This window comes from Trachemys scripta, chromosome 9, assembly GCF_013100865.1.
Source record: "Trachemys scripta elegans isolate TJP31775 chromosome 9, CAS_Tse_1.0, whole genome shotgun sequence".
Taxonomy (NCBI): Eukaryota; Metazoa; Chordata; order Testudines; family Emydidae; genus Trachemys; species Trachemys scripta.
In genome coordinates, this window is record NC_048306.1 from 42,960,499 (window position 1) to 42,975,446 (window position 14,948).

General features: G+C 45.7%; 1 protein-coding gene across 1 annotated transcript; it reads left to right on the forward strand.

Annotated features, from left to right (window-relative positions):
• The first annotated feature begins 5,062 nt into the window (after positions 1 to 5,062).
• ERCC6L (ERCC excision repair 6 like, spindle assembly checkpoint helicase) lies at positions 5,063 to 11,605 on the forward strand. Its single transcript, XM_034782611.1, has 2 exons — positions 5,063 to 5,125; positions 7,365 to 11,605. Exons 1-2 carry the CDS (start codon positions 5,091 to 5,093, stop codon positions 11,170 to 11,172), a joined length of 3,843 nt encoding a protein of 1,280 aa, XP_034638502.1. The 5' UTR covers positions 5,063 to 5,090; the 3' UTR covers positions 11,173 to 11,605.
• The last annotated feature ends 3,343 nt before the right edge of the window (positions 11,606 to 14,948 follow it).

The window sequence follows — 14,948 nt, forward strand, 5'->3', positions numbered from 1 at the left end:
GCTGCTGCTGTTGTATCATTGAAGGGATCGGTACCACAGCAGGGGTCAGCCTTAATGGCCCAGGCACCAGTACCAGGTCGATAACCCTTGATTAGGGTTCTGGGCAGAGTCTCTTCACAGGGGATGCTTTGCCTTGTGTTCCTGCTTGTTTCCTGATGGACAGTACAAGGGACCTTGACCTCCTAGAGTGGCTTGGCTCCTTTGAGGAATGTGGTCTGTGTTTCTTTCTCTGCACTGGACAAGGGGCTCAGTGCTGACTCTCCGCAATGTCTGGAGGGGCACTCCTAACTGAGCTAGAAGTACTCAGTACCTTCCCCAAGCCGGAAGGTGTGACGCTGGCAGACCAGGTGCCAGCTCAGGCCAAAGCCCCAAGCCAACTCACTTGTGTATTAATATAGGTCAAAGTAATTGTTAAATGTATAAGAGTGTAGTTGGTGTTTAAACTTCATGAAAACAAACGGGATGTTACTTGCATTGTTTTTACTTATCTGTATCCTGTTATAATGTAGTAGCAAACATTTTCGTTGTGTATACCACTGTAACTAAACAACCCATGAAACAGGAAGAGGCCTTGTGGCATAGGTGCCGACTCCGTGGGTGCTGCGGGGCTGCAGGACCCATGGGGAAAAATTAGCGGGTACTCTGCACCCATCGGCAGCCAAGCTCCCCCCACCCCCATCCCTTCCTCCTTCTCCCCAGAGCTCACCGCATCGCCGCTCCTCCCCCCCTCCCTCCCAGCACTTCCCACCCGCCGCCTAACAGCTGTTTGGCAGTGCTTAGGACTTTCCAGGAGGGAGGGGGGAAGCGGCGCGCTCTGTGGAGGAAGCGTAGCAAGGACGGGGACTTGGGGGAAATGAGTAGAATTGGGGCAGCGCGAGGGTGGGACAGGGATAGGACTATGGGGGGGGGGTGGAGCACCCACAGGGCAGAGGGGAAGTGGGCACCTGTGCCTTGTGGAATGCAAATGAAGAACAGAAAAGAGCTAATTTCAAAGCAAGTGATCATTGTGTGTGATGATTGGAGGTTAAAGACTCAAAATGTGTTCCTCGCTCTCTGTCATCAAAGGAAAAGCCCATGTGGGTAATGAGCCTGTCAGCTTGTTTTCTGTGAGAAGAAGCTCGAAGTATGAATTCAGGGAAAGACCCTTCATCTCTGGACTGTTTGGACTTTTACAGGGAAGTGTACCAAATGCAAAACTGATATCCCCAGAGACAATCTGGGAACCCTGAAAGGACTTTTTGGAAACTCACAGTTTATTACATCACTGCCACCATTTGGAATTACAGTGACTTACCTATACATATATTTTACCTGCTTTAACCTCTCACTCATTTCCTTTTCTTAGCTAATAAACCTTTAGTTAGTTTACTATAGAACTGGCTATCAGCATTGTTTCTAGCGTAAGATCTAGAGTCCCAATTGATCTGGGGGTAAATCACTGGTCTCCTGGGACTGGGAACAACCTTATGTGGTGTGATTTTTGGTTTAAGTGACCTTTTATCAGTTCTCAACCATGGCCTGCTTGAAGCCCAATCAGCACACAGCTGCGGCCCATGTGACATCCTCAGGGTCATACAGGTAGTATTAGATGTGGACTACATAACACATTGTGGACAGCATATGTGACCCACAATGGTAAATAGGTTGAAAACCAGAGAGTCTCAGGGGACTGTTTGTGACTCCATGGTAAGACTGGTATAAAGTTCCAGGAGATTATATCTGTTACTGGCTTGGTGAAATCTAATTATAGAATACACCACCAGCTGGAGGTATCAGCCCTGTTTTCTGACAGTATGCCCTGAGGTCGGCATTCACAGTTGTGAGCCATTCCAGACAGCGTGACAGAAGGTGGATGCAGGACAGCCTCCATAAGAAGGTGACACAGTCTCACCCCCTATCTTGCTTCATCAGGGGTTGGAAGTCCCTGCATATCAGGCAACCGTCTCAGCTGTGACCCTCATCAAGGCACTTTAAGTACCTGGAATGAGGGTAACTCATCGGCATAAATTTTTTACAGCCAGCAAAAGCTTAAAGTGCAGAGATTGAGACATACCCCAGTACTGGTCAACGGTACTCCTTGTATAGTAGGGATCCGATGTCCAAAACTGATAAAGAAAAAATAAAGAAAACCTGCACTGAGTACTACTAACTATTTACAGACAGGAGATAAGCCCTCTGGAAGGAGAAAATTCACAGTAGCAAGCTGACATGCCCTTGTGACGGGTTTGGTCACAGAGACTCCCCTCAAGACTGTCACTCGATGAGCTGGGATACCATGGAGAACAACCCTCCTGCCAGAACAGGCGCCCCTCCACTCCTGTCTTGCTGAGTTAGACACTCCAGTCAGCTCCAGCACAGACCCAGAGGTTGGGCCATGCCTCTCTGCAGTTCACTGAAGCTGAGATTCACTCAGCCCAGGGGCTTCTCAGTTAACAGGGACTTTCCCAGTGTTCAGTCTTTCTGGGAGCCTGAACTCCAAATAAATCTGTTTTACTCTGTATAAAGCTTATATGGGGTAAATTCATAAATTGTCTGCCCTCTGTAACACTGATAGGGAGATATGCACAGCTGTTTGCTCCCCCAGGTATTAATCACTCTAGGTTTATTAATAAACAAAAGTGATATTAAGTATAAAAAGTAGGATTTAAGTGGTTTCAAGTAATAACAGATGGAACAAAGTAAGTCACCAAGCAAAATAAAGAAAAAACATGCAAGTCTAAGCCTAACACATTAAGAAACTGATTACAGGTAATATCTCACCCTCAGAGATGTTCCAATAAGCTTCTTTCACAGGCTAGACTCCTTCCTAGTCTGGGCCCAATCTTTTCCCCCGTTACAGTCCTTGTTAGTTCCAGCAGACATCTCAGGTGGTAAGCAGGGGTTTTCTCATGACTGGCAGCCCCCTTTGTCCTGCTCCACCCCCTTTTATAGCTTTGGCACAAGGTGGGAATCTTTTGTCTGTGCTTGTCCCCATCCCCACCTCATCAATGGAAAAGCACAAGGATTAAGATGGATTCCAGCATCATGTGACACAGTCACATGTTACAGTGAGATCCCAGCTTCCATTCTTCCTGGGCTGGCCTACATGTACACAGGAAAGTTTGCAAGTAAACAGAGCCATTTACAGTTCATTGATTCTGAAGCACCCTTAATGGCTTCCACTTAATATGTTTACATCAGTAATACAAGTTTATATCTTATTCTCCTAACTCCAGACATAGAAATAATACATGCAAACAAATAGGATGAACACACTCATAGATAAACTTTGTAATGATACCTTACAAGAGACTTTTTGCATAAAGCATATTCCAGTTACATCATAGTCACATTCATAAGTGTATTTTCATAAAACATATGGAGTGCAACATCACAGCCCTGACTACCAATCTCGAGCAGTAAGAAGGAATTGATGGGGGTCGGGGATGGCTCGGTCCTTTTCTTGATTGTGCAGCAGCACAAGGATGCAGAGACCAAATGCACCACCCCAATGGGTATCGCTAAGGGAAAAATCTCCGACTCTGGTGCACTGGGTGTGCACGTACCTGAAGTAGAATGGATATATGTAATCACTCGAAGGACTAATGATTATATTCACAACTTTCTAGCATTCTGGTTCCTAGGGCCAAAAAATCCTCTATTTCAGTTACTATTGCCTTTTGTACCATGGCCAACCTGGGACTTTTCCAAAAATGACCATGGCAACACTAGAGCTTATGCTCAAATAAATTTGTTAGTCTCTAAGGTGCCACAAGTACTCCTGTTCTTTTTGCAGATACAGACTAACAGGGCTGCTACTCTGAAACATGGCAACACTGTAGCTTTCTCCTTTTAACCCTGCCCTCCTATCCAGATCACCTACACCAGTGGTTTTCAAACTTTTTTTCTGGCGACCCAGTTGAAGAAAATTATTGATGCCCATGACCCAATGGAGCTGGGGATGAGGGGTTTGGGAGGGATTCAGGGCTAGGGTAGAGGGTTGGGGTGCAGGGGTGAGGGCTGCAGGGTGGGGCCAGGAATGAGGGCTCAGGATGTGGGAGGGGGCTCTGGGCTGGGGGTGCAGGCTCTGGGCTGGGGCCAGGATTTGGGATGCAGGAAAGGGCCTCAGGGCTGGGGCAGGGTATTGAGGCATAGACTTACCTCAGGCGGCTCCCGGTCAGTGGCACAGAGTGGGTGCTAAGGCAGGTTTCCTGCCTGTCTTGGCACCGCGGACCACGCTGCACCCTGGAAGTGGCCAGCAGCAGGTCTAGCTTCTAGGCAGAGGTGCGCAAGTGGCATTCACCTGCAGGCACCCCCCACCTCCCATTGGCGGGTTCCTGGCCAATGGGAGTGCAGAGCCAGTGCTCGGGGCAGCACATGGAGTCCTGCGGCTCCCTTGCCTAGGAGCTGGACTTGTTGCTGGCTACTTCTGGGGGCAGCGCAGTGTCAGAACAGGTAGAAACTAGCCTGCCTTAACCGGGCAGCACCTCCAACGGGACTTTCAACTGCCCAGTCAGCGGTGCTAACCAAAGCTGCCACGACCCGCTGCCTTACATTCCATAACCTAGTACTGGGTTGCGATCCACAGTTTGAAAACCACTGACCGACACCATTTCCCTCTTTTGGGATCACTCTCGTCAGATCATCCAGGTGTGTGCTGGGAGACCTTGAGAGCTAGTCTGAGTGACATTAGAGAACACACTGAAAGGAACAATCTGGTCCAGATACTCAAAGGTACGTAGGCTCCTAACTCCCATTGGTTTCTGACTGAAAACCTAAGGACATGGGTGAGGAACCTTTTTTCTATCACTCTCCATTGACCCACAGAAAATATCAAGCGCAGTCCACACAGCCCCCTCTGACCCCTTCTCCTTCTTCCCGCGTCCTCTGCCCCCGCGGTCTTCCTCCACTCCCTTGCCAGGACTCATCGTGGCTCTTCCCCTTGCGGCGGCCGGGAAGCGCCGATTGGCTGATGTTACCGGCTTTTATTTGCATGCCGCGGATGATAGGCTGACGGGGCGGCCGCACGCAGGGCAGGTCGGGAAGGCGGCGGGCATTTTGAAAGATCGTGCGGCGACCGGCGGGCCGCTGTCTTCCCTGAGCAGCGCGCTATGGCGGGGCCCGGCCCGGCGGGGCTCTACGAGAGGTGAGGCCGGGGCGCTGGCAGGCGGGGCTCTGGCGTCAGCGCCGCGGGCTACCCGTTTCCATCGCTCTGCCTCAGCCTGGCGCGTGCCTTCGCTCCCTCGCGTGTGAGCCAGGGGCAGGGCTGGGGCCCCCCTGGGTCCGCAGTGGGGCTCACGGAGCTCTACTGCCTTCTCCCGTTGTACAGAGAGGAAACTGAGGCACGGAGAGGCTACTCGCCCGAGGCCACCCAGCCGTAGAACCTGGCATGGTCCTAGCTCAGTGCTCCTTCCGCCGGGAGGTGGGGCTGGGCTGTGATTGCTTACAGAAATCTCATCCGTGCTCTATGTCCCAAATCCTGACAGATTTATGGCAGGCTTGTTACAGTAACTGTCAGCAGGTGAAAGCAGGGTGGTGTATCTCCTCCACTCCCTGCCCGCCCCTCCCCATCCCACTAAGCCAGGGGGTCGGGACCCCTCAGGGGGTCATGAGGTTATTACATGGGGGGTCGTGAGTTGTCAGCCTCCACCCCAAACCCTGCTTTGCATCCAGCATTTATAATGGTGTTAAATATATAAAAATGTTTTTTTAATTTATAAGGGGGGGGTCATACTCAAGCTTGCTGTGTGAAAGGGGTCGCTAGTACAAAAGTTGGAGAACCACTGCACTAAGCCATGAGCTGGCCCTGCAGAAACCAGGGACATGTCTGAAGTTGCTCTTTGTTGTCTCCTGCCCAGCGCTGCCGCACACACATCTGTCACAGACTATTACTGGAGGGCCTCAAGCTACCTGGTTATGTAGCACAAGCTGAGCACTCTGCTGGGCCCCTCACTCCCTCTCCTCACCCCCAGCTGGGACTCCTTCCCCTGCTTCAGCCAGGCTTCCCTAGCTCTCCGCCTGCATCCCTCCACCCCACACAGGGGGAATATGTATCTTAACTATTTTCTGGATTTCAGATGTTTAAATTTGTTACCTTCATTCCCTGCGCCCCAGATCCCAGCTCACATGGAGGGGCAGGGAGAGGGACTCAGACATCCCAGGGGGAGCAGGGTCCCCCAGACTTTAGAACATATAACAGGTAGGGGGCTCAGTCCCCCTGCAGAGGGGTAGGGCTCCCCCAATCCCAGCACATACAAGAAAGGGGAGAATTCAAGACTGACAGCCCCACCCCTAAACCCCCAACTTCCTCTGCTACACCTCATATTCCCCAACCTCTCCTGGCTTCTCCCCTCCTACTTCCCCAATCCTTCACCTGAGTCCCCCAACTCCTTCCCTCCTCTCCCACCCATTCTCATTTATCTACCTGCCACAATACTCCCATTGCTCACTGGAGACCCAAACCTCTCTTCCCACGTACTCTTGCATCCCTAATCACCTTCCCCTCCCAGTAACCATTTGCATGTGTAATTTATTTTCTTTCAAAAACAATTTCAGCATCTGCTGAGTATTCTGCTGTACTTAGATTACATTTCCCAAAAATAGAAATCCCCCTTTGATGGAGGCAAACTGGAGCAGCATGCCTGCTTTTTTACTTTAGATATTACTCTGGGTTGGATTTGAAGAACAGTGCATGGGTTGGTGCACAGATTTGATTACTATAACATATCCTCACAGACACCCAGGTCCTGTGATATGGAAGTGGTTTTCCAGATGGTTAGACCCCCTCTGCACATGTTCACTGTAATTCTGTAGGTGTGTAAATGGGCAAGTGAGCTGTAGTGTGCAAGAGTGGAGAGAGAAACTCTTTTTCAAATAATATTTTAGTTTGACTTCCCCCTCAAAGTGCTGTTGGGTGCCATGTGCTCTGTTGGGATACTCTCAAGTGTTTTTGACCCTGGTGTGATAATCTGAGCCCTGGTTTGATCTCTAGCTGTGGGCAAAAAAAGTTGCCAGATCATGTCAACTTTAAAAAAATCGGTTTTGTTTTTATTTTCCCTTAGCAACCTCTGGGTCAAATGCCCTCAAATTTGGATCACTGACTGTATCCTGTGCCCCCCATGAGGAAAACTAAATTTCAAGGCAATCTGATTAACTGTATAGCGTTTAGAGCACTTAGAACAGTCAATCTTTTAAACAGAAAGCCGGTCTTCACCTTAACTATGGCAAAGCAGCTGTTCTGCTATAATGAAGTTCTTGGATAGTTAATATATTCAAAGTGCTGTACAAACAACAGACTTAATAATGTTAAAACAAATGGACTTGTGCATGTTTGTGTTAATTGTTTGACTCCTGCAAATACTGCTCCTTTGTTTTGTGTTCTACAGGTATGTGACTCAGGCAAAAGAAGAGGCCAGGAATGGAAATCTGGAAGAGTCTCTTAAACTCTTCAATCTTGCAAATGAAATTCATCCCAGTGAAAAGCTGAGGAGCAGAATAAAAAGGCTTGAGGAAACGCTTGCAGAGCTGGCACTTGCCACAGAGGAAGAGCAGGGATTTGTGGATGTATGTAACAGTGGTCTAATGATCTATGGAGAGATGCACAACAAACTCTTTGAGTATCAGAGAGAAGGTGTGGCCTTCCTATACAGCCTCTACCGTGATGGAAGGCAAGGAGGTATATTGGCAGATGACATGGGTTTGGGAAAGACTATCCAGATCATTGCATTCCTTTCTGGGATGTTTGATGCTGAACTCATACAGTTTGTACTGCTAGTCATGCCAACCACCCTTGTTAGTAACTGGATAAGAGAGTTTGCCAAGTGGACTCCAGGACTGAGGGTGAAAGACTTTCATGGCACCAGCAAGACTGAGCGTAACAGAAAACTAGAGAGAATCCAAAGAAAGAATGGCATAGTGATCACAACATATCAAATGCTGATCAATAACTGGCAGCAGCTTTCTAGCCTTAGTGGACGAGAGTTTGTCTGGGACTATATTATTCTTGATGAAGCCCATAAAATTAAGTCCCCATCTGCTAAAACCACTAAATCTGTATATGCTATTCCTGCAAAAAATCGCATCCTCCTCACAGGGACACCAGTCCAAAATAATCTGCGTGAGATGTGGTCCTTGTTTGACTTTGCATGTCAGGGGTCCCTCCTAGGAACAGCGAAGACCTTTAAAATGGAATATGAGAATCCTATTACAAGGGCAAGGGAGAAAGATGCGACTCCAGGAGAGAAAGCACTTGGACTTAAGATCTCTGAAAATCTAATGACCATTATAAAACCATACTTTCTCCGAAGAACTAAAGAAGACATACAAAAGAAGTACAAGTCTGATGAAGTGAAAATCCATCTTCCTGAAGTTCAGAGTAAGAACATTGCTCCTGTAATGCCTTCTCTTACCAGGAAAAATGACTTCATTGTGTGGGTGTATTTAGCACCAGTTCAAGAAGAAATATACAGGAACTTTCTCTCTTTGGATCATGTGAAGGAGGTGTTAATGACAACGCGGTCACCTTTGGCTGAGCTGAATGTCTTAAAGAAACTATGTGATCACCCCAGGTTATTGTCAGCACGAGCATGTAGCCAACTTGGCTTGGAAGGAGGTGGTTACTCTGAGCAGGATGATGAGAATGAAGGGGATGCATTTTCAGGAGCTAACAAAATTGATCATCTCTCTGATGAGATTCTGATTCAGGAGTCTGGGAAATTGCTGTTCCTCATGGGACTTCTAGAAAGGCTGCAAGAGGAGGGGCATAGAACTTTGGTATTTTCTCAATCAAGAAAAATGCTGGATATCTTAGAGCGCATTTTAATTCACAGAAATTTTAGGACCATGCGTATTGATGGAACAGTGACACACTTAATGGAACGAGAGAGGAGGATTGGTGTGTTTCAGAGTAATAAGGATTACTCTGTCTTTTTGCTTACTACACAAGTAGGTGGTGTTGGCATAACCTTAACGGCAGCTAGCAGAGTGGTGATCTTTGATCCCAGTTGGAATCCAGCTACTGATGCCCAAGCTGTGGACAGAGCTTATAGGATTGGACAAAAAGAAAATGTAGTGATTTATAGGTTGATTACCTGTGGTACAGTGGAAGAAAAAATATATAGGCGACAAGTCTTTAAGGATTCATTAATAAGACAAACTACTGGTGACAAAAAGAACCCATTTAGGTATTTCACTAAACAGGAATTAAGGGAGCTCTTTACATTAGGAGATACTCGAACCTCTGCAACACAGATTCAGCTGCAGTCCTTGCATGCCACCCAAAGAAAGACTGACTTAGAGCTGGATGAACATATTGCTTATCTGCACTCACTGGAAATGTTTGGCATTTCAGATCATGACTTAATGTATACACGAGAAATAGCTCAAGAAGAACAGGCTGAGAATGAAGAAGCTCATCAGTATATTAAACAAAGGGTACAGAAGGCCCAAGAACTGGTCCAGTTAGAATCTCAGCTCAAAGACCAATTGATAGGGAGAATCAAAAGTGATACTGAGGGAGCGTGGCTGAGACAACCAGTATCGTCTTCCCAACCAAAAAAGAAATCACCAGAGTTTAACACAGATCACTTTATTTCACCACCTGTATTAGTTGAACCTGCAAATGATGAAGCTGTTGATCTTACAGAGGATGAAGATGTTGCTAATGTCAGTGCTAGAATGACAAGTTTGGTTATTGTGGATTCAGGGGAAGCGAAGCCGGCTCAGGATGTGTCTAATATGGATGTTAATGAATTACTTACTAGCAGTAAGGTATTGAAACAATCCAATATACATGAACCTGAACAAAAACTTGATCCAAATTTTATACCATCTTCCCTTGGAGTTCACGCATTTGCTAACAAAGGGAGTCCTAGTCCTGAATCAAGAAGACACTCTAATTGCTCACATAGCATAAACGATGTCCAAATTACCTCTTCACTGTTTTCACAACCTTCGTTTAATGGATCTGTCATTGCCGATCCTAAAAGATACAAAAAAGCAGAAATGTCACTTCAAACTCATGATCCTCTTACTAACCCAAAAGATGATGGGAATGAAAATCCTGAGATAGCTTCTCCAGTAGCATCCAAAAGTCTATTGAACGTCATATCAAAATTCCCTAGTGGACTCCAGAAGTCTCATGTGAGTGAAGCCAGCTTGGAGGCTACATCTATCGCATCTTCTCAGTATCAGGCTGACTTCAATCTTGTTTTGGAAGACTCTGAAGATGGACAGCAAGACGTCTCAAAAAGGGAAAAATTACTGGAGTGCACAGAAAACACAAGCTTTCATCTCCAAGTAGGAAACCATGGCAGTTCTGCAATGAATTCTTGGATAAGAGAACATGATGATTTTGAGAATTCCTGTAACGTAGCCATGGATAAGCTAAATGACTCTCTACCAGTGAGTGAAGCCTTGATGGAAAGTGGTGATGACATGCCTATTGGCAAAAAGAAGCGGGCTCAAAGAATTATTTCTGATAGTGAAGATGAAGATAATTCAGTCATGATTTTGGATGAAAATCTGCTTGAAAAAATGTTCTCACCCTTAAACAGCCCTCTATGCCCATCTCTGATAGGGATTACTTCATCTACTCCCAAATGTGATACATCTATAGTAGACCCCATTTTTTCCCCAAGAGGAAACAGGTCTACAGCTTCTAGAAGATCTCTTATTAATGTAGTGTTGGACCAGGTTGAGGATATTGAAGAAACCATAGGAGTTCTCAGCCAAAGAGAGGATAGTGATGAGGTGCAAGAAGAACTTGTGGTAGAAGAAGCTGAAGAGCATAGTGTGGAGTCTGTGGAGCCTGAGGAAGAACCTATTGGAGAAACACTTGATACAGAAAATACAACCAGTTATTTAGACGATACAGAGTCTGTCATATCTGAGGCAGATGAAATTGAGGAAGAGCCTCAAGAGGAATCTACTGGTGATCCTGAGCTGCTATCTGGTGAGCAAATGGACTGCTTTTCAAAGGAGAGTGCAGGCCAGAAAGCTAATCAGACTACTGTGGATTCTCTTCATGCACCAGATAATTATGATGCCCTGATAGAATGTGGGAAGAAACTGAAAGACAATGGAAAACTACAAGATGCATTGAACTGTTTCCTGCAAGCTCTTGACATAAAAAATGGAGATCCTGAAGTTATGCTTATAACCTTAAATTTGTATAAACAACTATCGCAGAGTTGAGGATTTTGGTTACAAGTCAATTCCCAAAAGAACAATCACAAACCCAATCTCACTTTTTCTGAGGGGAAGGACCAAAACAAAACTTTGATCTAAGCTACAGAATTTACTTGGATAATGGACAAGATCTGACTTTTTAAAAGGCTGGCACTGATAGAAGCTACAGTGAGGTGAGACTAAAACTACAAGAGAGACTTGGGAGGTAACCATACTCAATTTTTTTAAGAGGATAGAGCAAATTTTACAATTGCATCTCTGTGAGCAAGGTATTGTTTCAAGAGCAATTTGTAACTAGCACTTGGGTGCTGGAGAGAAGGGTCTTCATTTTGCATGCAGTTCACAAAGGCAAAAAGTCACACTAATTGTATGTTTAGAAAAATGTTTAAAAAAAAAAAAAAACCTACTACTTTCTATACTCAGTCTGTTTTATTTGCAATATACTAACTTCACAGTTGCAGCCTATGTCGGTCATTGAAGCATGTGGTCATCTGATTTAATGCTGGGAAACTGTTTCAGCTGGGCCCCTGAACTAGACTAGTACAAGGGTTCTATGGTACCCATTGCTACTCACTTGTGTCCTTGATGTTATGTCTCATTAACTATGCTAGGAGTTCTGTGTATCTGCCCCAAACTTCCTATGGGGGGATTACTGAACTTTTCATCTTGGCACAGACATCTTCAGAACAGTCAAGAGTAGCTTCAACCCATCCAGCTATGCTGTGGATTTAACTTGCCTTCCCTGGGAAGATGGGAGAGAGCAAAGCACTGCCAAGTTGGGAGTATCTGGTGGTGGGAGCAGGCTGGTACACTGTCTTGGTAGATGCTGCCTTGTCCTATGGCTACCTCTCTAGCTATTGGGGAAGGGTGATGTGGGACAAGGGTTCTTTTCCTAAATCCTTGTAACCAAAATACACGTTTGTTGTAACTAAGCTACATCTCTTTCCAGGGTTAAGCTCATGCTCTGACATGAATTCAAATGTGGGACTAGGCAACAATCAGCATGTCCCCTCCCATAAGAGGCTCAAATGAGAACAAGCCTTCTGGCTGCTGTGCCCTCTTGCGGTCTGTTTGGAAGAGCAGATGTGCCTTCTCCCCATACCACATTAAGGGGGGCATCTGCCTGAGCATAGTTACTGAAGTAATTCATATGTTTACTGAATAAAAACAACGAGGAGTCCTTGTGGCACCTTAGAGACTAACACATTTATTTGGGCATGGGCCATAGCCCAGTTTTCAGCCTTTGCTTAGACAGACCAGTGCAAAATCCAAGCAGGAATTAACTTAAATTTCACTTGTGTGGACTGCATTTGTAGTTGTCTTGTGCTGTGAGACAATAGGTGTGTGACTTTTGCCAGAGGTAGTGAGCAGCCATGCATCTTGATGATCAGAGTCTCTGAAAATTAGGCACAAGGATGTCCTAAACTTGGTTGCCAGTTTCATAGATTCCAAGGCCAGCAGGGACCATTATGATGATCTGCTCTGATCTCCTGTGTAACACAGGCCACAGACCTTCCCCAAAATAATTCCTAGAGCAGAGCTAGGAAAAACGTCCAATGTTGATTTAAATATTGTCAGTGATGGAGAATCCATGACCCTTGGTAAATTGTTCCAATGGCTAAAAATTACACCTTATTTCCAGTCTCAACAAGTTTCTGACTTGACAAGGAAATTTAGCTGGGTTCTGGATGTCTTGGTTTCCTAACAGAAGTGCTGTACAGCAGTGGTTCTCAACCTTTCCAGACTACTGTACCCTTTTCAGGAATCTGATTTGTTTTGCATACCCCAAGTTTCACCTCACTTAAAAAGTACTTGCTTACAAAATCAGATATAAAAAGACAAAAGTGTCACAGAATGGTGCTACTGAAAAATTGCTTACTTTCTCATTTCCACCATATAATTATAAATCAATGTAATTGGAATATAAATATTGTACTTACATTTCAGTGTATAGAGCAGTACAAACAAGTCAGTGTCTAGATGAAATTTGTTTGCACTGATTTTGCTAGTGCGTCTTATGTAGCCTGTTGTAAAACTAGGCAAATATCTAGATGAGTTGATGTACGCCCTGGAAGACCTGTGTACCTCCAGGGTATGTGTATCCCTGGTGGAGAACCACTGCTGTACAGCCCTGCTTCCTGCATGGCTGTGGTAAGTATAACCATCCTGGTTCTTACAGGTGCACAAATAGCTTGTCATAGCTACACAAATCAGTAGTAGAGCCAGCTAGCGGCTCAGTTAGTCCACTGTATCATAGTACCTGTGTGCTTATCTAACTCATCTCCCATATTAGATAATGTGACCCAAATTCTGCTCTGGGACATGTGGACAATTCCTGTGCCTTCAGTGGAAGTTAAGGGTGGGGGTTTGAGATCAAAATCTGGCCTGTGGTTGTGGGGGCAGGTGCTAGCTACCTCTCACTCATCCAGGCTCTTCTGGCTTGAGATAGCTGTGTCTAGTCCAAGCAATCCAAGATAATAGATTTAAAAATTTTATTAAGATGATAAAAATGAACAGAGTTTGAGCATAGAAGTTTCTGGTTATCAGGGAATAACATACAGATTATCAAGGATGCAAAGTTTGGTTTAACATCAGGTGGCATAAAGAATACATAATCTGCAATATCCCCGATTTGGGGTAAAATGGTGATGGGTCAAAGTACAGGCATTGAGATATGAGGATATGAAGTTCATAGAGTGGCTATGTTCGGGTGTGGTGTATAATGAGTGGATACGATGATGAGGATGGATTGACCCTCATTTGGTGAGATTTAATGTTCAGGGAGTTTATGGTTCCAGTTCATATGATCCAACGGAGAAGGTCTCTTGGTCCCTTTCTCGTAGTGGGAGAACAATGTCACTCTGGCTCACGCCTCCTGGTACTGTCGGTGGCCGGTGATGTGCTCGATGTAGATGTCCCTGGACCATCGGATGGTGTCTGAGACCATGAGGTGCCACATGAGCCGTGCGTAGCGTTGACCGATCCTGCAGGTCCGCAGCACGCACTCGTTGCAGGGTCCCAGGGCTCCAACAATCAGGGCGTCCATCTGCACCTCGTAGCCCTTCGCTCTCAGGGTGTCAGCCAGGGGGGGCGTACTTTTCCAGCTTATGAGCTCTGGCTTCGCAAAATGCCGGGGTCCTGTTCTCAAAGGAGACCATGACGTTGACGAGGATGAAGGACATAAATCCACACCGTGTAGAGGTCAAGCATAGGAGTTTATTACACGCAGCACTGGTGGAGTGTCACCTGGCTTATTAGGCTCAGAGACACTGTCAATCAATTGATTACAATAGAATATATAGATTTTCCATGGGCGGGGGAAAGTGACAGGGTAGGCAGTTCCACACCCCGGGGTAGGTTTTGTAGCAAGACAAGATAGCACATTACCCAATGGTTAAAAGGTTAGATAATGTCTCCACCCATGGTCTCAAGTTAGCAAGTTAATGTTTAATTAATACTTTGATAAAAGGTTATTAGTATAAAATATATATATGTTGAATTCTGATTTGGGGTCCATAGGAAAGGAGCAACTCCTTTGATTGTCCAACAGGTACATTCCTAGGGGTTAAAGCAAAGAAACAGTGAAAGGATATGGTAATACAGATTGTCTCCTTTATGTCTTAAGGCAGGGCATTGGTTCCTTGGAAGGGAGGTGGAAGGATGCCATATCTTATACTGATGTGCCAATTTTCATAAACTCAAGGTGGGATTTGTGGGAAGGCTGTTTTCCCTTCAGGAGAAACACAATAGGAACAGGGATCCTTTGTTCAGTTTGAAACATT